Here is a 25260-nt window from a genome sequence, read left to right on the forward strand (position 1 = left end):
GGCGCCCACCCCGCCCCCTGCGCTCGCCTGGCCGCGCGCGCGCCCTCGGCGGACCCGGGGCCCATGGACACACACTCCGCGGTCCCTGCTGCCCCGCGCGCCGGCTCGCCTGCTCTGCCCCGAGAGGCACCACTCACGGCCGGGCGCCCGAGGTCGCGGCTGGGGCCCGCGCCAGGCGGCGGAGAACGAGAGCCGCGCCGCCGGGCGCCCCCGCAGGCCGGGGGGCATCGGTGCCGGGGCATCCGCGGCGCCTGATCACCCCCGCGAATAAGAGGTGAGTTGAGCACCTTGGTCTCTGCCACCTGGCCTTTCCCTTGAAATTACATCTTAGCCACCCTTCCCTCCCGATTGTTCTGAGGCTCAAAACTGAATGAGACAGTAAAGAACCGCCCAAATGTAAACCGTGGTTTATGGGTGAGTTGAAACCTACGGACGTTTGATTTATTCATAGCGAGGCTGTATTGAGGAACTTTGCTAAATACTTTACAAGGATTCTATCATTACCTCTTCACACAGTCCCACGAAGTGGGTACTGTTGTTATCCCGTTTCACAGATGAAGAGACTGAGGCACAAAGTAGGTAGGTAACATGTCCAGGTTTATCCAACCAGTTTGTGTGATGATACAGAGAAAGGAGGATCAGAAGCAACAACAGATTTCCGCCCCTCCAATCCTACACTCTTTCCACTGTTCCCAGCGCCTCCCTTCATTGCTCTTTCTAACAAACCACTGTTGTCTCGCAGACTCCTTTGAGAAGTTGATAAGCACTATGCATCTCTCCCCACAGGAAAAAAATGCACCTGAACGCACACACCGCACAGATTTTCATATAATTTCAGAGTATTCAGACCCGGGACATGGACCTCAAGTCCAGAAATCCTGTTGTATTCCACTGTCTTTTGAGATTGTCCATATAGATGGTTAGATGGGGTATATCAACGTGCCCCGGGGTCATGCTGAAGTCAAGTATACATCCTGAAGTCTGTGTATATATGACACCCCTCCTGAGAATCAGAGATTTACAAGGAATTTACACAATTTGCGGGGAACCCAGGACTAGAGGGCAGGACTCCTGTTATTTTCTCCAGTGGGGTGAGGCTCTTGGTCAGTCTTAGCAGTTGGTGGTGAAGGACATTGCACAGGGCAGTGCTCCCTCCCTAGCATTTCGGGGCTTTAGCTGGGAGGGATGCCAGCCATCAGACTGTCCCCTGGACTGCTGAATTCATCATTGTAGCTTGAATGCCACATGCCGCTAAGTCTTTCTTAGGGGTGGCTGCTCTTAGAGATGACATCCAAGTGTCTGATTAGGAAGTCTGTCCACACAAATGAGGTGGCAGTACAGTCAATGAGCTATTTAGGAGCATCTTATCCTATTCTGTATATGACATACATAAGTATGCAGTATGACGACCCTGCACCTAACCAGAATATGGCTGAGAATAATAAAACAAGCCATAAACAGCGGCTAAAATGTCACCAAGCCAAGCAGCAAAGGCCACGTGGATGACTTCTGAGGCAGCTCTGGACTTATTGGGAGCCTGTTTATACACACGGTTCTAACAAGCTGCTTATCTGGTTTCCTAGTCCACCGCACGTGATAAACAGATTAGAAGGGAAGAGAGGGGCTATAGCAAACAGGACACTGAGACCACAAGCCACGTGATGGCCGATGTCCCAGCAGCAAAGGAGGAAGCACAAAGAATAAACAGCAGGCAGAAGAGTGGGGAGAGAAGAAGGAAGAGACAACAGCATGTGTTGGATGATGACGGTCACTCTTCCCACTTGAAACTCTCTCCTCCTTGCCTTCATCCGTCTCAGGCTGCCCCACAACCGCTGAAAACCTCATACCTCCCCGTGGATCAGGCTCAGATCTCTCTCCTGAATTATGTACCCTATGGCCTTGTGGATTTTAACTCAGCATACCCAAAGCTGAACTGTCTGCACTCCCTGACCAATCTAGACCCCATCTTGAGTTCCCCGTCTCGGATACAGGTAGCCAGTTGCTCAAGCCAGAAGCCTAGGAGTTTTCTTCCCTTCTGCTCAATTCTTGTAACTTGCAGTCATCATTTATTGAGCAAACATTTATTCAATGCCTCATATGAGTCAGTTTCTGGGTGATGGAGAAATAATGGTCATAATATAAAGCTTCTGTTCCATAAAGACTATATTCTAGTGGGGGAGACATACATAAATTGAATATATTTATATATCTATAATATAAATGTTAAATATAAAATGTTTTCAGACAATGAGAGCTATGAAGAAAATAAAACAAGGGGGTGAAGTAACATGGTGACTGCAATTTGAATGGTGAGAAGCACTGACCAATGGAAATTCTGAGCAAGGAGCACTCCCGGGGCCGGCCCGGTGGCGTAGCGGTTAAGTTCACGCGTTCTGCTTTGGTGGCCCAGGGTTCGCTGGTTAGGATCCTGGGCGTGGACCTATTCACTGCTCATCAAGCCATGCTGATGCTGCATCCCACATAGAAGAGCTACAACTCTACAGCTATGGTATACAACTATGGACTTCGCGGAGAAAGACGAAAGAGGAAGATTGGCAACAGATGTTAACATAGGGCCAATCTTCCTCAAAAAAAAAAAAAAAGAGCACGCTAGGCAGAGGAAACAAGAAGGGCAAACTTTCAGAGTAAGGAATGAGCTTTCATTCCATAAACAGAAAGGCTAGTGTGGCCGGAGAACGCCAAATCAAGGGAGAGTGGGGAGGTGAGGTCAGAGGGGTAGGGAAAGGGTCCATAGGAGACCATCATGAAGAATTTGAATTTATTCTGATCACAATGGAAAGCTATTGAAGTACTTTTAAAAGGTTGACTGGAGGCAACTTTCCTGGGTGAAGGTAATGTTCTTTATCTTGATAGGGGTTTGGATTGCACAAGTGCATTTGTCAAAACTCATGGAATGGTACACTTAATACTTGTACATTTCATTATATACTCAAAAGACCAAAAAGAAAAGTATAAACTATTAGTTTATAGTTATAAACAAACATTGAACTCTAGTTAAGGATATGTATGCTGGAATATGTCTGCGATTTACTTTGAAATGGGTTAAAAAATAAGTTGGATTAATGGATAGATAGAGGAATGGATAGATATGTGATAAAGCAAGTAAATAATTAATGGTAGGAGCGGAGTGGTAGATATATGGGTGTTCAACTTTTCTTTATGTTAAAAATATTTATACTAAAATGTTTTAGATGTGTGTGAAAGCTTGGCTGATTTTATCTGATCTATGTTTTTGAAAGACTTACTGTTCAGAGGACGGACTATAGGGGGCTGTTGTGGAAGCAGTGAGACAAATTAAAAGGCGGTAGCATTGTTTTGTCCTGGGATAGAACCATTGGGAGTCGATGTCAGCATATATACTGGAGGCAGAGTTGATGGGATTTGCAGATGGATATAAACAGTAGGGGATCTGTGAGAGAAAGAATGAAGAGTAACTGAGTAGGTGGATGGATGGTGATGCCATTATTGGAACTGGGGAGAACTGGAGCAGGTCAGGGTGATATTAAGAGTTCTGCTCTGGGCGTGTTACATTTCAGATGCCTATTAGGTGTCCAAGTGACAATGAAGAGTTGACAGGTAATGTTACCGAACACAAACACAGATTTGTTTACCTGTCGCACAGTAGGGCCAATAACTGAAACGTCAGGCTTGTGGCAAGGAAAGAGGGTATATTATTATCGAAAGGCAGCCAGATGAGGAGAAGAGGGTTAGAACTCGGATCCACCTCCTGGAAGGGAAAAAGGTAGGGGTTTTTATCTGGGGTTTTAAGCAGGGGAGGGAGAACATGTGTCCTTGCTGGTTGGCGCCTTCCCGCCAGCCTGCGTTTGGCTTTGACGACTGAATCTTGACATCTGGACCTTGAATTTCTGAGAAATACAGCTCACTCATATACTAAGGAGGGACAGAAAGACCTGGTTAGTTTTAAACAGTTGATTATGTTGAATATGCACAGCTGCAGTTAGCGAAACTTATCTCAAAGTATTTGCTCTAGGGAAGATTTTTTAACCTCCTAGTTCTCGGTTTCAGTAGATATATAACTTTGGAGCTCTGGGGAGAGTCAGAGATAGCTGTGTAAATTTGACAGTGAACAATCAGAAACTGCAAATTGGAGGGAAGGTCCTGATGTGGGGTGAGATCACCAGGGGAGTGTGAGAGAATAGAGAAAGGGTCCTGAGGGCCTAGCCGTGGGCACTCCAACAATTAGGCTTTTAACGGAAGAGGGGGAGCCAGCTCAGGAGACTGAGCAATGGGTGGTGCGGTAGGAGGGAAACAAGCAATGGAGATGTTATGGTTGCCTAGAGAGATATATATCTAAAGAACGAGAAAGTGATCGACAGTGCAATTTACTGCCACAGAGAATGTAGATGATGGAGCAGCTTTGTGGTGGGAAAAAGATGGTGCAGTTTCAGATTTTGTAGTAATATAGAAGCTTTTCATTGCAAATGACAGAAACTCAGCTAACTAGCTTATGCTAAGTTAAGGTGGAGAGAAAGGTTATATTTACTCATGCAACCCTAAGAGAATTCCGGCACAACTGAGACCTGAGTGCAACTTCTGCCCTCAGTCTCAGTCTCTCAAACACGTCTTCTCTGTGACAGCCAAGATGGCTGCCTGCAGCCACAGCCCCACACCTACTGCTGAATGGCTTCGGCAGAAAGAGTGGTCTTTCCATATAGTTCTGGCAGAAGGGTCCAGTAGGATGCTGACTGGCTGACATCTTTTCTGAGCATATGCTTGAGACATTCACTGTACCTGGGGAGAGCGTCCACTCAAACAGGCTAAACCAAGGTCTCGGACCCATTCCTATCACAGGGGATAGAAGGGACAGTTCCATTCAAAATATTGGGGGTGGAAGTTTGTCTGATCTTATCTGATCTATGAAAATCTTTTAAGATTTTTTGGGAACTGAATAGAGAATGGACTATAGGGTCTGCTGTGGAAGCAGTGAGACAAATTAGAGGCTGCAGCAATGACTTGGCCTTGGATAGCACCCCTGTACTACCTGGAACGGACTCCCTGCGTGATAATTGGGTTCTTTTCCCGGAGGAAAATGGAGACAGGCAAGCTGGCCATACCTGGCGTGGCCCACTACTCAATTCAGAAGATTGGTTTTCCGTACTTATAGAAGGAGATAAAATTACATATTAGAGTGCTCATCACAATTTAACAGTGGGATTATTTATGAAAATTTACAGTTGTCTCTTAACCATTTACCTGCCTCGTTCCCATATAAGATGACACAGGAATCACCTGTCTCATCTTTGGTATCTCACAGAGGCCTATAGATTCCCATTTATAATGAACACCTCAAAATTCTACATGTTCTTTATAACATTTTTTAACGATTAAAACCTGTATGGTCTTTACATTGTGGGGGACATGCTGGTACAGCCATATAGTGGGGAGCTCAAATCCTTACTGTGGCAATTTAATTAGCCTCACCTTCTTCATAGGTAAATGGGAAGGTTGTGTCCAGGAGGGAAGGTTAAATGAGATAACAAGAAAACTGCATAGCAAGACTAGTATTCATTACGATGAAAGATTTGTTTTGAAATATTTTAACTTTATGCGAGCTGAATATTTTTGTATTTATATGTCTTTCTATTTTCATGAAGTCAGTTGTAATAAATGATGGTAATAATGTTTCTTAAGAAATAGCCTCTCTTCTTAGGGAAGGCATAAAATATTGTTATTATTTAATCAAAATGAAGATGAAAAAATTAACTTTGGGTTATATTTTTTTTTGGTTTTTTTTGCTGCTATAGTTTTTGTTTTGGTCCAGAAAAGCATTTTCGAGAAGCTGGTCAAGTATGGCTTTAGCAGATAAGAGACTTGAGAACTTGCAGATCTACAAGGTTCTTCAGTGTGTTCGGAACAAAGACAAGAAGCAGATAGAGAAGCTGACCAGGCTTGGGTACCCTGAACTAATCAATTTCACAGACCCCGTCAACGGACACAGTGCCCTGCACTTAGCCTCGGTTTCCAATGACATTGATATGGTCAGCTTTCTCCTTAGCCTTGGTGCTCACCCTGATGTGCAAGACCGGATGGGCTGTACTCCGACAATGAGGGCCGCAGAACTGGGCCATGAGTTGTCCGTGGAAATACTAGCCAACGCAAAGGCTGATATGACTATAGTTGATAACGAAGGAAAAGGTAAAAATCCCAACGTCCTATCCAGGAGATGCAGTTTACTTTGTAGCCGGAAATCAATACAATGGACTTTTTTGCTTTCCAACTTCAGAAGTGAATTACTCATGGTTTTAAGTGAAAGGCTAGATTCTCACTCCCATCCCCAGGGATACTGTCTCCCTATAATTTGACAATGGTATGGGGATATCTTAGGGAAACCAGTTCTGAGAACTTTCTCATTTAAAAAGAAAATTAGATTAATCTGTGTTTGTTTTTTTTAATATGGAGAATTTTCAGAGTGACACACATGGATATTACCATAATCATAATCATTCATTATAAAATATAAAATCTCGTTTAGAACAAAAGATGAGGGAGAGCATTCTTATTCTTTTTTTATATTTTAGAACCTTGAGTAATACTAGACTTAGGACTCCAAAAGGATTTTGTCCCCTCTCAAGAGCAGTCTAATGCAGAAAGACTTTGCATTTGGAAACTTGAAGGAGTAGGTGGATTCTGACAGAAACTGCAACTTTCTAGGGCCATTTTTAAATGTATTTAGAAATATGACTTGAAACTTGAGACATGGCATTTCCATGATTATTCAGGCAAGACTGCCCCACTTTCTCACTCTGTCCCTCTCCCTAGTCTCATCTCAAGACCGGAGTCTGGGAGCTTCTTGCCCAAATAACTCAAGCTTCCAGCAGGAGTTGACACAGCATCATGAAAATCACTAAGAAAATTACCACCAGGCTTAATATAAATTGGTAGATTTAATCAGTTGTCTCAAAGAGTCGCTTCAAGTGCGAAGTCATTAACATCAGCCCCACATTGGAGAAATGAATCCCGTTTTATAATGTTAATGTTTTCTGCAGTCTGCTTTTGCAACTCTCTCTGAACTTGGTATTTGATAAGTGATTTGCTTAAAATGAGAAGAGGACAAAGAAAAAGAAGAATTATTTAATTATTATTAATTTAATTTAATTATTAATTTATTATTAAGAATTATTTAATGACACCACATTACAAATAAACTTCAGATGCATTCAGGATAAAATGTGTTTTAAAATGTTAAATCTTGAAAAAAAACAGAAGCCTCTCAAAGCTCTATAGAATATAGACTATTTCCCAAAGTGTGTTCCATGGACCACTGAATCACTGGGATGTTGTTAAGTGCTACATGTAAAATTGGTTACACTGTCAAATTCAGTGGAGAAACATTGGATATAAAAAATTTAGACATGTTTATTTCACATTTGTCAGACAGACCAAAGACAGTGACATTTTCCATATTTATTTGACCATGAAATAGTTTTTTCTTATAGCATCTTATATACCTGGAGTTTTGTGGAATATACTTTGGGAAACACTGTCATGGAGAAAAGTTTGCTTTCTTGAGTTTGAAACAGATATAAATCACAAAGAAAACAGATTGAGAAATTTTATAGCATAAAAATCTAAAACTATAAAATTAAAACTAAACAATCAAGGTAAAATTGGAAACAAGGTCAAGTGAATATTTGTAGCAAATGCAACAGCTGTGTAGTTAAAATCTATGCTCATTCAAATCAATATTAGACCTGCCAAGGTTCTGGAAGATGAGTGTATGAGAAAACAATCTGACAAAGCATATAGGAAGAATTAAAAATGTAAAACGAAACTTGAAACATACTAAATCTTGTTTCACATATAGCCTTATTAGTGCTGCCCCCCATAGCCTGGATTCTGTGTAGCCCACGGTATGCCCATGGTTCACAGTGCCTTGTCTTCCCCGTGTCAGTGAACGTGGCTCACCTGGCACATCCCTCAGTGCCGCTGCCTTTTGGCAAACTGCTTTGCTTGTTGCACAGTAGTCTCCCTGCCATTAACATTCTGTTTTCCAGTGATTGCTGTTTGGCTCACTGCACATTGTTTCTAAAGGACAAGCAAACATTTAATGATTAAAATACTTACTGGATCTTTAGAAGGATGTGGGACACACTTTAGGACTAAACTATACTTTGTCTTGGAACAATTTTGCAGAATGTGGAGAAGGTAAAGCTCTGAGCCAATAAACTCCTTCCTATATGTTGTCCTGGGGAATTAATTACAGTGTCTGGAGTTATTCTCTTTAAAGGTTAAGCCAGAATAGTTCCCTATGACACCTACCCCGCTGGTTCTCCCATTTATAGGAATGCACACCCCGTCCTAAATGCAGTGTGCCAGTTCTATTATATACGATACAGTTTTTTTTCTCTTTTGTTTTTGCTTTGGTTTTAGAATGTTGATTCATGTTCTCTGTGGCTTAGTCAGCCCAGATAGACTTTGTGCGTGTAACTGTGTGAGTTGCACACGTCTAAAATATCCATTTCATAAGTGCCTTAGGGCCTTTGTAATGAATTCAACCTCACCCTGTATTATTTTCTAGATTTTGTTGTCATTGTTTATTGTTGCTTTGCTCCACTCTTACCTGCTGTGACTTGCTCTGTCTTTCATTTTCTATTTTCAACCATGTCCTTGACTGTCTTTCCATTTTTAACTATGCTGAGTAACCCTGTTTTAGATGCATCTGTTTATATGAAATATATTTAGATTTAGATTTTCATATAAATTGTGTTTTTTGTTTTAATGGTAGAGTTTATCCAGTTTATATTTATCTAGATGCCCCATAGGTTTGGCCTTAGAACTGTCATTTATTTTATACTATGAGGCATAATATATTTAATATATATACACATATAAATAAATATGTGTAAAAATATTTTCCTATATGGTCCGTACGTTCTTTGTTTTATATTTTGCTGTATGTGTGTATTTTCCTTCTACTTGTACTTTCTGAAATTAATGGTCTGTTTTTAGTTCTTTTTGTTGTTGTTGGAATGGCAGTTTTATTTCTTTATTATTTATTTATTAATTGAGATGTAGTTTACTTACAACATTATATTAGTTTCAGGTGTACAACATAATGATTTGATATTTGTATATATTGCGAAATGATCATCACAATAAGTCTAGTTAACATTCGTCACCATACATAGTTACAGAATTTTTTTTCTTGTCATGAGAATTGTTTTTAATTCTTTTAATGGTTAACTCAAGAGTTTTACATTATGTGTTGAATTAGCACCTTACAGAGTATTCATTGATATTTTACTGTGAGAGATGAGATTAGTGCAATAACCCTTCCTCTCACCTCCTTTACCTCCCTTCCAGCACCCAATTTTAGTAAATTATAGTCATCTTGTTTCTTTCAATGTTTCCTTTTATATCTTTACATAGTAAACATCTGTCACTTACCTTATCTCTTTATCTGCTTTAAATAATATCTCAAATTCCTGCAGTAAAAAATGACAAAATCAGATGCTTATACTCCCTCTCCTTCCCTCCAAGTTTTTGTTAAATTACATTATTACTTCTACATGATTATGTACAATATCCTTTTCTGTATCTAGAATTTCTAAGGTGATTCAGCTTTGGTTCTATGGTGAAAGGGATTCAGCGTCTATCACTGGTCTTTTAGTCTCATATTCTCTATTGATCTCCTGGTAGACTTGTTTTTGTCATCGAGTAGTTTAGTTCACGCCTTTGGGCTTATATCCTCTGAAGTTTTGCATTCTTAAACTTACATGTCCTCTGCTTTTATATATGAACAACAGCTTGATAGGTATAAAAATTCCCTATTTTCTTTCCCAATGACATCATAGAGATCCTTTAGTTATTTTCCAGCATTGAATGTTGCTGTGGCAAAGTCTTGAGGCCAGCTTGACTTTTCCTCTCTATAGATGAAGTGAATTTTTACCTGGCTGCTCACAGGACACTTTCTTTACCTAGCTTTACAAGGCAGGTCTTGTCGATTGTTCTTAATTTTTCCTGAGACCTAGTATGCTCTTTCAATCTTCAGATTCACATTTTTACATCAAGAAAGTTTTCTTCTCTTATATCTCTCCATATTTTTTCTGTTCCATTTGGTGTTTTATTATTGGAGACCAATTACACACATGTTAAATATTCTTTGCCTCTCTAGACCATTTAAACTCTTGCATCATCTCAATTACATTTTTCTTAGTTCTTTCAAGTTTTTCTCCCTGTCCCTGACTGTGATTTTGGCAGTGTCTGCTCTCCCTTTTCCTGCTTCCAATTTGACTTCCAACCACTTTAGTGGTTTTATTTTCCTCTACTGTTTCTGTCCTAAATTCTGCTGGCTTAATTTCATCTTGTCCTTCTATTTATCTTCTAATGTCTTAGCAGTCCTTCTTTTAGGTCTTGGTCTATCTTTGCACCTTTGTTTGAGAAAAAGTTATATTTAATTTCTTTGCTATCATGGAAATGGGTCAGTCAATAATTTTCACTTGGTATAGTTTTTCTAGTATATACTTTTTTCTTAGTTTTCATCATCAGGTTCCTTTCCTTTCTTTCAGTATCTTTTTTACATAGGTCACATGCTGGTTTCTCATTGGTTATTGTTCCTCTTTGAATGAAGCCTCTTTTTATTAGAGTCAGGTCATTACAAAGTCAGTTTGGAGTGTGACTTTTGTTTACCTGACTTTTTTACCAACACTCTGCCTTGGGATTATAATGATACCCCTGATCTGTAGTACATTTTTGACATGGATTATATTGAGGGCTTGTATGTCATAGGTCCTGGGTGTGGGGATTTCGCATTTTACTCTCTTTAATGGAACAAAATGATTTGCCAAAATGCAGAGCCACTTGCTATCCAGTTTTTCTACTGACAGCCTGCTTCTTAGAAACATGGCCAGCTGCTCATTTCATCATTCAGTACCTTCTCCCTTGCCACTCTGCAGTTTCAGAAGGAACCCAGGCACCCACCAGTAGCTATCTAACACATACTGCCCTGAACATTCCAAGAACAAACACTTGGGGTATAGATTGCAAGATGCCAAATACCCTTATCAGCACTCATATTCGTCTCTAAACCAGGTCCTATCACATTTGTTTGTGACTGTTTTCTACTTTATCAGAGGTTAATTTTTTGTTGTTTCTCTGTCTTGGTGTTTCAGCTGATTTCAGAGGGACAAGCAAGGCAGAAATGCCTACCACCTTAACTAGATAATTATGGATTTTAAAATTATTTTTGTCCTTCCTATCTGATTCAAACATATAGAGACATATATATTTTGCTCCCTCTCCTATTAATTAAGTACCTTTGGGGGATTCTATTTTTCTGCAGGTATTTTGTTTTACTGCATTTTACCTACTAAGCGGCATTATCGCTGTGCATTGATTGCCCTGGAACATGGTGCAGATGTCAACAATTCTACCTATGAAGGAAAGCCAATATTCCTTAGAGCTTGCGAAGAAGCACATGATGTTAAACATGTGTGCCTGACACTTTTGGAAAAAGGAGCCAATCCAAATGCTATCAACTCAGTATGACTATTCCCGTGATTATAAATATTCCTTTTTTCAATTATAGAGTCTTATTAGTGTAATTTTTGCTTTTAAATTGTCCTGTTAGCTTACAGACTGTTCATTTCTATTCAAAATGCTTTAAGATCATATAATTTCATTATCTTTATATTGCCATGATTCTACAGTCTATTTCCTAATTATGTTTGGAAAATTGGTATTTATTATGCATAATGTTAAAAGATCATTATAGGAAATAAAAAAGATAACACTGATACCTAAGAAAAATTTATCTTCTTGGAGAGAACATATGTAGTTTGCTGTTTCCCTTATCTGTTTTGCTCCCTCTCCTCACTTGGTTAATTTTATTCAGTTTTCTTATCTTTTAATTGTCATTTCCAGACAATAAAAATAGATTTTCTTCTTATTACAAAACACCTATAACCTAATTTTAGCATATATTTTAACTTCTTTTCTCCCTTTTGGTTCTACTGTCTTTGCATGATTTTAGCATGATGTTTTCACAGGGATATCTGGTGTGACCTTGACTTTGATTTTAGAATTCTACACTTTGGACATTGACACGTTGTACTGGCTTCATTTTTCTTATTTGTTACACGAAACTATTAAAAATGTAGAGAACTAAACACGTCAGTGTGAATCTAAGGCCAAATGGATTTAGACCATATTTATACTGAATATGTTATTTAATACAACAGGTATAAACAGCATTTGATCTGTTTTGTGTCCAGTCCACAGGTCGCACGGCTTTAATGGAAGCATCAAGAGAGGGAGTGGTAGAGCTAGTTCGAGGGATATTGGAAAGAGGAGGTGAAGTGAATGCATTTGACAACGAAAGGCATCACGCTGCACATTTTGCTGCCAAAGGAGGCTTTTTTGATGTAATAATCCACTCTTTGCTTTAAAATTTGTTGCTAAAAATCTTCTCTCCTTTTCCTCAAAATTTTAAAATATCATGTATGTTACACTAAGACAGAACTTTTTCTCAATTATCATCTTGATTGCCCTAAATAATTTTAAAATAATATTTTATACAAAATATTATTTTAAAAAATATATTCGGCTCTTTATTCAGGCTTATCTGCTTGCTAATTTAGTCACTTAATATTACTCATGATGTTGTTCTGTATTCTTAGCTACGACAATTTAAAAGTTTTGCCAACCAAGACTACTCTATTTTATGCCTCCATTACATGTTAGAATCTTCGAAATATGGTCTGATCTAATTGTGGGGAGAACAATGCCAACATACACTTGTCTCCATGTTGTTTGTGTGCATCTAATGCCTCACCTTAATTTTGAACTCTAAGTATTCTGATTATCTGGACATATCAGCAGAGGCTATCTCATAGGTACAGTGACATTGCAGAAACAAAATAGGAATCAATGCTATCCTATTTTTTAAAATTCTAAATTACATCTAAAATTTCTTTACTCAATCTCCTCTGAGTTTTAACATAGTTATCTTTATTTTTGCCATTGAGTCTCTTCCCTACAATAATAGAATACATCACCATAGGAGTCACGTTTGGTAAAGAAATGGCTCCCCTGGTGATGTTTGCCATAGTCTGCTGCTTTCTAAAATTGCCTAGATTTACCAAAATGGTAGTGCCCCAGCTGACTATATAATTTTGTATATTCAAGATCAACGTTGTTTGATAGGACTTTTGACAATGATGGAAATGTCCTATATCTGTGTTGTACAATACAGTACAAAACAGTAGCCACATGTGGCTTTTAAGTACTTTAAATATGGCTAGTGAAACTCAGGAGCTGAATTTTTAAAATTTGTTTTCTGTTTAATTCATTTCAGTTTAATTTTAAATAGCCGCATGTCGCTAACATGTAATGTATTGGGTAGCACAGGTCTAGGTGCCAGTCTTCATTCAGTAAATGTGCATTCCTATTCCTCTGCAATATCCACTATTTATTTTGCAGATATTGAAGCTGCTTTTTGCCTACAATGGCGACATGGGACTGATTGCAATGAATGGGAACACACCACTTCATTATGCTGCCATGGGTGGTTTTGCAGATTGCTGTAAATATATAGCTCAACGAGGTAAAATTGTTCAGCAGTTTTGTGCTGAGAGTGTCTCTGATTTACCCATGTTGTAGATGAGCTGTCGCTTGTCAGTTGCTTATCTGTTTCAGTAGCCCAACCTTGCTCAAATATATAGAAAGAAAATTGAGAATTTTTTCTTACTTTGCCTTCTGTTAAATCATGAATTTGGTTTTAAAAATGATGAAAGCCCATTTTCCCAAATATTTTTAGGTTATTGTTAAAAATATAAAGAGGATTGTTCATGAGTCAACTAATTATTAAAATGCTTATAGTTATTAAACTCTTTCTTTTAAAAATGTCAACATCCGTCTAAAAAAGGACAAACACTGGAAACCATGTCTTGTAGTCTGAATTCTTAATTATTTTATTTTTAAAAACATTCTATTGTGTCAAGTGCAAAGATAACTTTTCTGGATAATTTGAAATTATGGGGAAATATTTCAGGGAGAAACATGAAATAAAATGAAAATTTTTATGGAAAATTTGAAATGTAAGTAATATTTATTATTTTAGATTTTCCTATAGCTTTTAGGTAACTTTATTAATTTAGAAATATAAAGTATGTTATGTATAGCTTAATATATTCCTTAGAGTGATAATATTAGCTAATTCAGTTTAAAGATATAGATCAATTTGGTGTTAATTACATGCTAATTGAATGTACATTAAAAGTTTTTAACTCTTAGAGATGGAACTGCATTCTGCTGAACTTTATGATAGTGGGTTTTTTTTTCCAGTTTATGAGAAATAGGAAAAAACGACTGTAATAGAGCAGAGGAAGTGCTTTTGTTTTTCTGTCTTCTACACAGGCACAGAATTCTAGAAATCACTAGGACCTAGAGAGCCTATACTATAACCACTAATATTATAAATAACGTGGCTGCTAATAGTGTAATAGCTGATCCACTTTTACTTTTTATGAAGTTATACAAGGCTCATACTCTTTCCTCATCACCATAAAATAATAAAAACTTTTAATAAATAAATAAAGGAAAATACATCAAATGCAATTTTTGCACTCATAAACTGTCTCATCAGTCTTGTTTTCAAATCTGTCTCTATCAGCAGTTTATTCTGACATTTCTTTTTTTTTTTTTGGTGAGGAAGATTAGCCCTGAGCTAACATCTGTTGCCAATCCTCCTCTTTTTGCTGAGGAAGATGGGCCCTGGGCTAACATTTGTGCCCGTCTTCCTCTACTTTATATGTGGGACACCTGTGGCTTGACAAGCGGTGTGTAGGTCCGTGCCTGGGATACGTGCCTGGGATCAGAGCCTGTAAACCCCGGGCTGCCGAAGTGGAGCATGCAAACTTAACCACTACGCCACCAGCCTGGCCCCGACATTTCCTTTTTAGCATTGTACATTTGTAAAAACTAAAGATCTGCCCAGATTGAGACAGCTTCTTCAACTTTAATATGTTGACTGCTTTGTTATTGGGGCAAACATCACCAAACATGTACTCTGTCGTGTATGTACTCTTGGGAGAAGGTCATAGAAAGCAGACTGAGAAGTGAAGGACCAAAGCATGGGCCATGCCAAAGGCCTTGCCCAGTGATGCAGAAAAGATTCATCTTCCTGGCAGAATCATAAGACTAGACTGTGTTTCTAAAACAAATATCTGCAAATGTTCTGAGTTCTGCAGTGTTTGGAAGTGCGACTGCTTCACCAGATCCTATGTGGATGACCCATTTCCATAGCAGTTATCAGTTACATTTTCACCTTTAGACTCTTAGCTCTAAGGCAATCAGAGCCACAAGAAACTGTCAGCAGTGAGATGCTAATTTCTGAGTAAACTCCCTGGGTTTAGTCTCTTCTATTCTTACATGTAAAAGCTTTCCTCAGTATGCCCCTCTTTTGCCACTATTCCTGTCTCTGGAGCAATTTACAAGACACTGAGAGCAGTGTTGAGTGCCACATCCAGGAGCAGTGGACGGGGGTTTGGAGTAGTTCTCCTGCAGCCCCCATGGAGAGTTCTTTTCATGGGCCTCTGGCTGCTGGAGTTCTCCAGCACCAGACAGCTGAAAGTTGAGTATCTCAGCCACAGAGAAACATAAATCACAAAGGGAATAAATGGGTCTTTATGTACTAATTATAAAGGAGGAGACAAAAAGTCCCTAGTCAAAAGGAGAGGAAAAATGCCTTCAGATCTTTAAGCTGTAACGTTGGAGTCTTTTATCCACATAAAGATTTCTAACTAGGAGAAAACTGGAAGAGGGCAAGATAAAGCAGCTTTAAACTCCTTTGGTCCTTAGTGCTGGGGTGGATACAGAAGGAGTGGCTTGGGAAATGGTAGATCAGCCCCCAGAGACCCTGAATAAACAAGAAAGCTCAGTAACAACATCGTACTTGGAGTGACTATGGAATTACTGTGCTGTGGAATTACACTATTGAGACCAGTCTCAAGGTCCCCTTCCCGTAAGTCACTATTCTTAAAACTGGCCAATGTAGAAATTTTAGAATCCTTATTGTCCCAATACTCTTTTTGAGTTTTTCTATCACTAGTAAAAATTATCAGCCTTAGTATAAAATTTTAATTTTTGACCATAGCAAAGGAAGTGTTAGTCTTGGAAAGCATTGGTGATTAATTTTCTTTTGGACCAGAAATAAAACTATAAGGTGTTGAGAGGCGTGTTTTCTTTTTGCATGCAGCTGCTTATCCACGTTGGTTGCTAGAGACAGTGAGTGCGGAGCAATCTTTTTTGATTACGTGATGTTGGTAAAGCAACAGAAGAGCCTTTTTCTAGATGCAAAACACTAGAAAGAGCTTCTTCATCATCTGACTTATTTATATACAGAATGGATTTTTAATGTCTCAAGACACTTATTAGAGACAACACAGCCTTCCCCATAGCACTAAGTAGATTCCCTGATGCATTCAGAAAAGTTTATTTATTTGGAAAATACCTACATGTAATGTTGGTCTCATCATTTTAAGTATGGGACCAAAAAGGAAAATGAATTTTAATGCCTAACTTGATCAAATAGAATACTGGAATCCTTTCCAATTTGATCAACAAATTACTTTTCTTTCTGTTGGGTTGTTCATATGACCTTGCCACCAAGCAGCAGATCAATATAAATTATGTTAATTTCATGGAGAATATGGATAAAATATAGTTTAACATTGTACACAGATTTACAGTCATAATCTTCAAAATGAAGCAGGTGTTGCTCAGCATTCTGAGTTCCTAAGGTCCTACATAAGCTGTCTGAATCCAGCTTCTTTCCAAATTCAGATGTCATCCTTACTTTTTTCTTTCTTGGCATAAAGTCTCCTTAGCAAGTATCCCAATATAATATTTGTTTCAAATATTTGTTTCAAATATCTGTAGGGATTAATGTCTAATCCTTTGGGAGCAGATAATGTATATTGGAAACATCTCTTCCTCAGAATTACCAAAGTGAAGCTCACAGGAAAAAAAATCACAGCTTAATTTTGTAATTATAATAGCGAAAAGTGCTCATCTCTACAAATAATTTGGGGACAAACTTTTTCTAATCCCTCGAAATTAAGAAGACAATTGGATGAATGTCATTTGTAGAGCCATGCACGTGCCTTGGCACCATTCATAATAATGATGCTTCGTGTTTTAGGATGTGACCTGAAATGGAAGAATTTAGATCATAAAACGCCCAGGGCTGTGGCTAAGGAAGGCGGCTTCAAAGCAGCAAGCAAAGAAATACGGAGGGCAGAGCGAATCGCTAATAAACTGGCCAAGCCAGGAGCCAAAAATCCTAATCCACTCTGGGCCCTAAGACTTCATGATTGGTCAGTAGAACATGAGACTTTCCTTCGAGAAACCTTTTCGTTAGTGGACAGGGGAGATGGGACAGTCAGCAAGGAGGACTTTGTGACGGCACTGGAGGAGAGGCAGGAGTTTGTGACCTCAGAACAGCTGGCTGTCATAGCTCAACTGCATGAAAAACTCCGAGGAGGAGGGGTCAACATTAACGATTTCTTTAAAGGAACCCAATACTTAAGTAAGTCTTATGTCTTGGGATCCTATGGGCCTAAGAAAAGGAAAAAAGGGATGGCCAAAAAGATGAAGAAAGGCAAGTTTGTTTTACCTCTCCCAGTCTGCATCATCTCTGACCATGTCTTTCCACGCCGGAGTGATGGTGGGCCACCATTTTACATGATTGAAACCTATAAGAATGTAACTGATTGCAATCGGTTTAATCTAGATCACCCACCAGAACATCCCATTCAGGATGACTCTGCTTGGTACGTTGATGATCCAGGGAAGGTATTTTCAAATATTAATTTTATCACCAAGGCAGGAGACCTGGCTTCTCTGAAAAAGGCGTTTGAGTCAGGAATACCTGTGGATATGAAAGATAATTATTACAAAACTCCATTGATGACTGCCTGTGCCAGTGGAAACATAGACGCGGTCAAGTTTCTTCTTGAAAAAGGGTATGTTTTTTGGTTGAGTGAGGTTTAAATTTTGATGCGTCTTCACATTTCAAGGAAGTGAAAGAAAGGCTAAGATACATTCACCTCCAGAATTTTAGTAGCACAAGAAAGCACTTCATTTGTGAAGTCTAGATTACAAATAGCTCGTATACGGGGACCCAGGCTAATGGGAACATAGGAGCGTGTGTGCACAAAGATAGTTTGCCAATAACAACTGTGCGCAAAGTGAAGGTGAAGCAGTTTTCACGCTGGGGAATAGAAGAAGCCTTCTGATTGGGTATCACTGGCCTCCCAAGACGATTTAATTTGGTCTCAGTGCTTTACCTCGATGAGGTGGAGTCACTTTTTATTTTATTTTATTTGAAATTTAAATTGTTTTTGTATTGTAGTAAGAACAAATAACATAAGATCTATCCTCTTACCAAATTTTAAGTGTATAGTATTTTTAACTATAATCACGATATTGTATAGTAGATCTCTAGAACTTACTCATTTTACATGGAGTTACTTTTTAAGCTGCCTCTTTTTTTTTTTTTTTGTGGGAATCTCAACAAATTTAAACACGTGGAATAGTGGCCATAATGACTAAGGACATGTTTCATTCCCTCCTCCAGAGGGAGCAGTCTTTTCCTTGGTTCATTTGTAAATATCTTTAAAATATCAAAGAGTGATATTTTTATTTAACTTTTTAATCTAAAGCAAACTCGGGGTTAATTTCTTCTTCTACCCTAGCTGAATAACATGAGGTAAGTTTCTTAACCTTTCTGTGCCTCTGTGTTCTCATTTTTATAATGGGGCTCTAATGGGACTCAGTTCACAGAATTTGTTGAAGAGTAAATGAGTTAAAATATACAAAGCACTTATAAGCACAGTAATGCATACTTGATAAAAGGTATTGTTATCATTATTATTACTATGTTTAATGTCAAAGAAGGATTCAAATTTGTATATTATCAAGAGAGAATATAAAGCAACTAAAGAGAATTTGAACTTTTGGACAGTGAATTTCTAAAAAGGGCTAAAATTTTAAATAATACATTATAATGCTTAGAATTTAAATAGTGAAGGTGCATTTAAAAATTCATCATGTGCAGAGAGAGTAGACAAAATGGAATAATATAACATTTATATTTTCCATCAGCTTTTATCTTCATTGGAACCAGTTTTATAATTTTCCTTCATTTTAACGTTTGTAAAAATTGTAACCCTTAGGATCTAGGTGCCTTTTAAAACTAAACAAAATGTATATATACACAGAGAAAGTTAAGATGTCAGATAATGCAAAACATGTCAAGAAAAATTATGATGCAAAGTTTAACTTTAGTCACAGCTTCCTTGGTTTACAGTTGAAGAATTTGATAAAACTGGATGAAATCTTGCTTAGGATTTTTAGCCTCCAGTGCTTGGAACAACCCATATTTTTAGCTTGTGCATCTATCTTCTTTTATAGAGCTAACGTTAATGCAACAGATAATTTTCTGTGGACTCCACTTCATTTTGCATGCCATGCAGGCCAACAAGATATTGTTGAGCTTCTTGTTAAATCCGGAGCCGTGGTAGATGCGGTTTCAATCAACAACTCAACTCCTTTAACTAGAGCCATCGAGAGCTGTAGACTGGATACTGTAAAATACTTACTTGATATTGGTGCTAAATTCCAGCTGGAAAATAGGAAAGGTACGTGTTCATATTATCAATGATTAGGGTTAGAAAAGGAGATTTATGTTCGATTCCAAACCCCTTCTGATTTTATCCTTGTAGGACCACATTTTCCCCTGTGTTACTGCTGCAAACACAAGCCTGAGTTAAATGTTATGGAAGTTTGTCTTATACTCAGTGCTTCTCAAATCTTTGGTGTTAAAGGACTAGTTCTTTATGTTTGCAATCTGTTGTGAACTGATACTTTTGTAAAATACATTAAAAAAATGCTTTACTGGAAAAATGTAGTGGAAAAAACCGTAAAATACAATCCCAAACTTTATCATTAGATTCAAATGACAAGAAAATTCTTCTATCGAATTGTTATAAAAATGTCTAATCACTTACTCTTCTGCAGTTATTTTTTTAAGGCCCAGTAACCATTAGTGTGTGGACTTGCACCAGTATGTAAATCACCCTTCGAGTTATCACACTGTTTTTACTGTCAGTTCCTAATAATTGCCATAGTTTAAAGCCTCTGTAGAGTTTGGATGCCTTCCAAAGCTGAACAAAGTAATTCCTGAATTGAGATTCTCTGTAGGAAGTAAATGGGAGGCCTACTTTATGTCATAAATATCATACATGAGGAATAAATAATCATTTGAATAAATATTTGAGCTCCTTACTTGGAGGTGTCATTTTCTTATAGTGGGACTCATTGCTTCCTTTTGATCTGAAAGAGCGTTAATACCTCTGGCTGCTTCAGGCTCCTCTAAGTCACGGGTAGTATTGTGTTAGGCCTGCCTGAGGTCATTACAGGTGTGATTAATACCTAGCTATCTGCATAGAGCACTTGTGACCACCAGCTTCCCTAGGGCTTTTTGAATACATCTCCTTACATCATGGAAGGGAGAGGACAATGTAAAACTGTCACACAAAGGGAAATGTGTGCAAGGTGGGAAGAGAACCAGCAATCAGCTATTCAAAGTGCAATCTACCAATATTTCCTATCTACTCTTTAAGACCATGCTCAAGGGCCAGCCGGGTGGCATAGTGGTTAAGTTCATGTGCTCTGCTTTGGCGGCCCGGGGTTTGCAGGTTCAAATCCCGGGTGTGGAGCTATGCACCACTCATCAAGCCATGCTGCAGCAGCAACCCACATACAAAATAGAGGAAGATGGGCACGGATGTTAGCTCAGAGCCAATCTTGCTCACCGAAAAAACAAAAGAAGAAAAAGAAAGAAAGAAACATGCTCAAAAAAATTAACAAGAAAAAATTATCTTGCTGGTAAATGGCACTTTAAATTATGAGAATTTTGAGCTGGTCCACCTTAGAGAATATCTGATCTAGCTCTGTGACTTTACACATACCATTTGCTTAGTAATCACCCTTACTATCACATGCTTAGGGCTGGTGTGCTGAGATTTTTCTACATGGTCTGTTATTAATCTGTTTATTGTCACTCTGAATTTATCTTTTGAACAGGGCATAGTGCCATGGATGTTGCAAAGGCATATGCTGATTATAGAATAATTAGTTTGATTAAAGAAAAGCTAGATAGCTTACCAAAACCAGCAGAAAATCAAAAACTGAAAGGCAAGCCATCTCTTAAAGCGAAGACTGAAGGCCCTGAGGTTAAGAAAGAAGAGGTATGGAAAGCGATGGACTACCAATTAGTACCGGGAAGGCCTTAAAAACTTTCTGGGGGCTGGAGCTGCGGCACTGGTTACATATTGCTACACAACTATTTACATAGTCAAAATAGTGTGCAATCCATATTTTTAGCACTATTATGCAATACTTTTAAAAGTATATCTAGCAAGAAAATTCCTATTAATGAAAAGTCTAAAAAGTGTTCATTGCAAACAGAATCCACACAAAAACCAAGTTGGTTGAGCCAAATACAATTAGAATGTTGAAAAAAACCCAGGTATTGGATGTGTGTATATTTGGTCCTGAATTGTACAGATTTGATGAGATGGCCCAAACAGGGAAGGAGGGTAACCCTTCTGAGGAATGAAGTAAAGCATGATTTTCCTTCATTTTGATCTTATAATCTTTCATTACCCATCTTCCCACCACCCCCCTCCCAAGGAATTTTAATGATTACTATTGAACCCTGGAATATGGGGCCACTTGTAACTTGGATATCCTGCAAAATGACTCAAGGTTTTAAAGGCACCAGATTGATTATTCCTGGGAATCTGGAGTGGTTTAAGTGCCTCTAAACCACCGGCAGAAGGTTGAGGTTGTTGCCCATGGGAATTTCTGAGACATCAAGACTTTGTCATTAGCAGGGAAGCCCTAAGTGCATTTCTAGGATGGAAGCCTCTTTTAGGGAAGCAGAAGGATCCCTGGAGATTCTTGGCAGACACAGGACAGGGGATGACATTCAAGAAGGAAAAGCTTTAATGTTATCAAATTGGAAAGGGTTGGAGAAATGTAGGTGGTAGGAAGTAGATAGGGTAAATGGATCGTAGGCAGACAGTAGAGAGTAATAAACATGGAGGATGAGAGTAAGGATGGCCAGAGGTGAAGGAAGATCAATGAGCTAAAGCTCCTACTACATGCACCATTATCATTTTAGTAGAAATACATCCTTCTGATTAATGAATGGCCACAGGTAAGAATGGCTGTCTTGAAGAATTATGTGATCTGTCACTGATACTACTAATTATATAGAGTTAAACAAGGCAAACTAATTATCTCTCCCCATCCAAAATTATAATAATAATCTATTTCACTTCAAATTATAATTTGTGTGGTAGTATTTTTAGTTATTTGTTCCCCTGGCTTCAGAGTAAGATGTAGAACAATAAATAATATTAGAAAGTGTATATAGGATTTTCCAATTGATAGCTTTTTTTTTTTGTCCTGTTTCCAGGAACCACTTTCGTCAATTTATGCTGTGTCAACTGTATCAGAGAAAAAGAAAATGCGTAAAGATAATGTGGTTCATCTCAATTCATTGATTACCAGTGGTTATACCAAGAAAGTGGATATCACATTTGTTCCACGGAGGGTAGGTACTTTGGAAAGATCTTCATAATGTGGTATAAACTCATAATGTCACTTTTCATATACTTTTTATGTAGAGCACCCAAACAAATGTCCAAAGGTTCTTTCATAGTTACCGTTTGAAGGTGTCCTTTTGCCAGGTCCTACTACTTCCAACTCAGTAAGTCCAACTTGTTTAGCTCCCAATCTGGTTCCCTGTATTACTATTTCTATATTGACATTTTAATTTTCCTTAACAGATTGAAGTCTTCTTTGGTCAATGCCATTCCCTATAGCTATTTAGTCACCAAATTCTACAGATACATTTTCTTGGTAATTTTCAGACCCAACCCTTCTTATTATTACTCACTACCACCTTCTCACTTAAGAGTTTCATACTAATCAAGACTGGATTTAGTCAGTAGTTTCCTAAAACATCTACAGTTGAAGAGGCGGAGACATCTTTGGAGAATAAGAGTGGTCTTGCCGATGTCCATCAAACCATACTTAATAAGAGACCACCAGTTCCCTCTGCCTTCTACTAGGAAAATAATTTTGACTTCCCCATAAGACATAAAGGTAGTAAACCCAAATGATCTACTAAGTCCATTGCTTCCTTGTTTTGATGTCCTAAAAATGAACAGCAGTGGGCCCAAGGATCTTCAGAGACGTAACTGAAGAGCATTTCAGTTGTCCAAATAGTCACCATCAGAAATAGTGATGTCCAAGTAACCACTGATGCCATGGCAGAGGAGAAATACTAAGAATGCTAAGATGATTAGCATGTAGATGATGCTAAGAAAGATTAGAAGTAAATTTGATAGTTTTAAATGAACCATATTGAAAATTGTCTGAATATGGCATGTTTATTGGCTGTCATACTCATGCCTGCTCTGGATGTGGTTGTTTATTTAAGATTTGGAGTCCTGAAGCCACAACGGCAGAGCTGATCAGGAAGAGGGAACTGCGGCGGGAGAGGTTCACTTACGAGGTGGACTTTGATGACTTCATGATGCCCTTTCAGAAGCACATCACAGAGAAAGCTCAAGCAAGGGAAGCTGCCCTCAAGGCCTAAATCACAGCAGTTGCTTCTTGGGGTAAACATTCTGAGACCCAGAGACCAAACTTTGGAGAAAATAGATATTTCCATCAAAGCCAAAGCAATCCACAAATTAAGAATTTGTAACCAAATATTTGTTTCTGCTTTAACAACTATAGATATTCTGAACTGTTTGGAAAAGGTGTGTTTTATTTTCCAATGAACTGCATGTCATTCTGGATAAATCCCCCAATCTTCTTCAAGAATGTAGTGAAATAAATGGCATTTTGGTTATAAACATAATGTTGTTGTCAAAAAATTTACAAGATGTACACCATTATGTTTGTTAAAGATATAATTCTAGTGGAAATTGATGAAAACAATTTAATATTAGGGAAGAAAAGTAGTTTTTAATCCATTAAGGAAGGAGAGTGTTTCTCACACAATATTGTAGTTGATGTGTATTATATACCTTGGGTGAAATAAGCTTTCTCACCTCTAGCAGCCCCTGTCAGCACTCCACCCTTTTCTCCTCTGTGTTGGGATTGTAGTACTCTCAGGTCTGACTTCCAGATGCTGGAAGACTGCCTCTGACACTTAAACTTGTACAGGAGGGCCAAAGTATGTGAGAATTAACATTTCCTGGAAGCAGCCCTCAACCAGTGACTGAACAGAGTCAGTGTATTAACACCCCAGCTCCCTCACCGCTCTGGTGGGATTATTCTGAAATGCGTGTTCTTACTGATGCTAGAGCTCCCCAGCGCGATTAAGATCACATTGCCCACGGTGGTCATTCGTTTGGCCTCCTCCTTTGGCCGCCTTCCCTTCCCTGTCCTCTCACTTTTCCCCACTCCTTCTGGCCTTTTTTGAGATCACCTCCCAAATACTTACACCTATATCCTGTCTCAAGATGGCTTCTGGATAGATCCAAACTAAGACAATATTTATGGTATTAATTATGATTCAGAGCTGCCTAGCAAAAATGTTAAAAGTGCATTCTCTTGTTTTCTGTTTACTACAAAATAAACATTTCCCCAGCAAGGAGGATTTGCCCCAGGGTCTTGTACAATTGAGAAGCAGTTTGAGTGGTATTCATACAATAGCTGATACTTTGGACAAAATTTCCAGATACCAGAAAAATATATAAAATAGAGAATGACTAGATATCATATGTGACTTTTCCTTCAGGCAAGCATGCGTGGGATAGGGGAGAAGGAGGGATTTGAGAGACCCACCATGAAACCTTACAAGTGTCCGTTGGGATTTGGGCCTGGGGCCTGACTCATGCTTGGACAAGAGGAATGTCAGGGTTTGACCAGAGAGAGAGAACCAGTAGTATAGGTAGGTTATAGATAGGTAGGTAGGTAGGTAGGTAGATAGACAGATAGATAGATAGATAGATAGATGATAGATAGATAGATAAAGAGATTTATTGCAAGGAGTTGACTTACGTGATTGCAGGGGCTCGCAGAGCAGGCTCTCAGGAAGGGCAGGCTGGAAGCTCTTGGGCAAGAGCTATCACTGCAGTTCACAAAGGGAATTTCTTCTTCCTCAGGGAAACCTCAGTTCTGGTCTTAAGG

At 38.6% G+C, this 25260-nt stretch overlaps 1 protein-coding gene across 1 annotated transcript; it reads left to right on the forward strand.

Moving 5' to 3' along the window:
• Positions 1 to 24748, forward strand: ANKEF1 (ankyrin repeat and EF-hand domain containing 1). Its single transcript, XM_014790077.2, has 10 exons — positions 1 to 274; positions 5787 to 6177; positions 11324 to 11523; positions 12255 to 12404; positions 13462 to 13585; positions 17183 to 18005; positions 19456 to 19682; positions 21130 to 21293; positions 22529 to 22666; positions 23558 to 24748. Exons 2-10 carry the CDS (start codon positions 5832 to 5834, stop codon positions 23714 to 23716), a joined length of 2331 nt encoding a protein of 776 aa, XP_014645563.1. The 5' UTR covers positions 1 to 274; positions 5787 to 5831; the 3' UTR covers positions 23717 to 24748.
• The last annotated feature ends 512 nt before the right edge of the window (positions 24749 to 25260 follow it).

Source organism: Ceratotherium simum, chromosome 21 (genome assembly GCF_057802395.1).
Source record: "Ceratotherium simum simum isolate JZ-2026a chromosome 21, ASM5780239v1, whole genome shotgun sequence".
NCBI classification, from domain to species: Eukaryota; Metazoa; Chordata; class Mammalia; order Perissodactyla; family Rhinocerotidae; genus Ceratotherium; species Ceratotherium simum.

Excerpts from the sequence above, each read along its gene's own strand:
- ANKEF1 (XM_014790077.2), top strand. The coding sequence starts at position 5,832 with ATGGCTTTAGCAGATAAGAGACTTGAGAACTTGCAGATCTACAAGGTT. Across the intron at positions 11,524-12,254 it reads ATCCAAATGCTATCAACTCA|TCCACAGGTCGCACGGCTTT; the intron begins GTATGACTATTC and ends TTTTGTGTCCAG. Across the intron at positions 22,667-23,557 it reads TCACATTTGTTCCACGGAGG|ATTTGGAGTCCTGAAGCCAC; the intron begins GTAGGTACTTTG and ends TGTTTATTTAAG.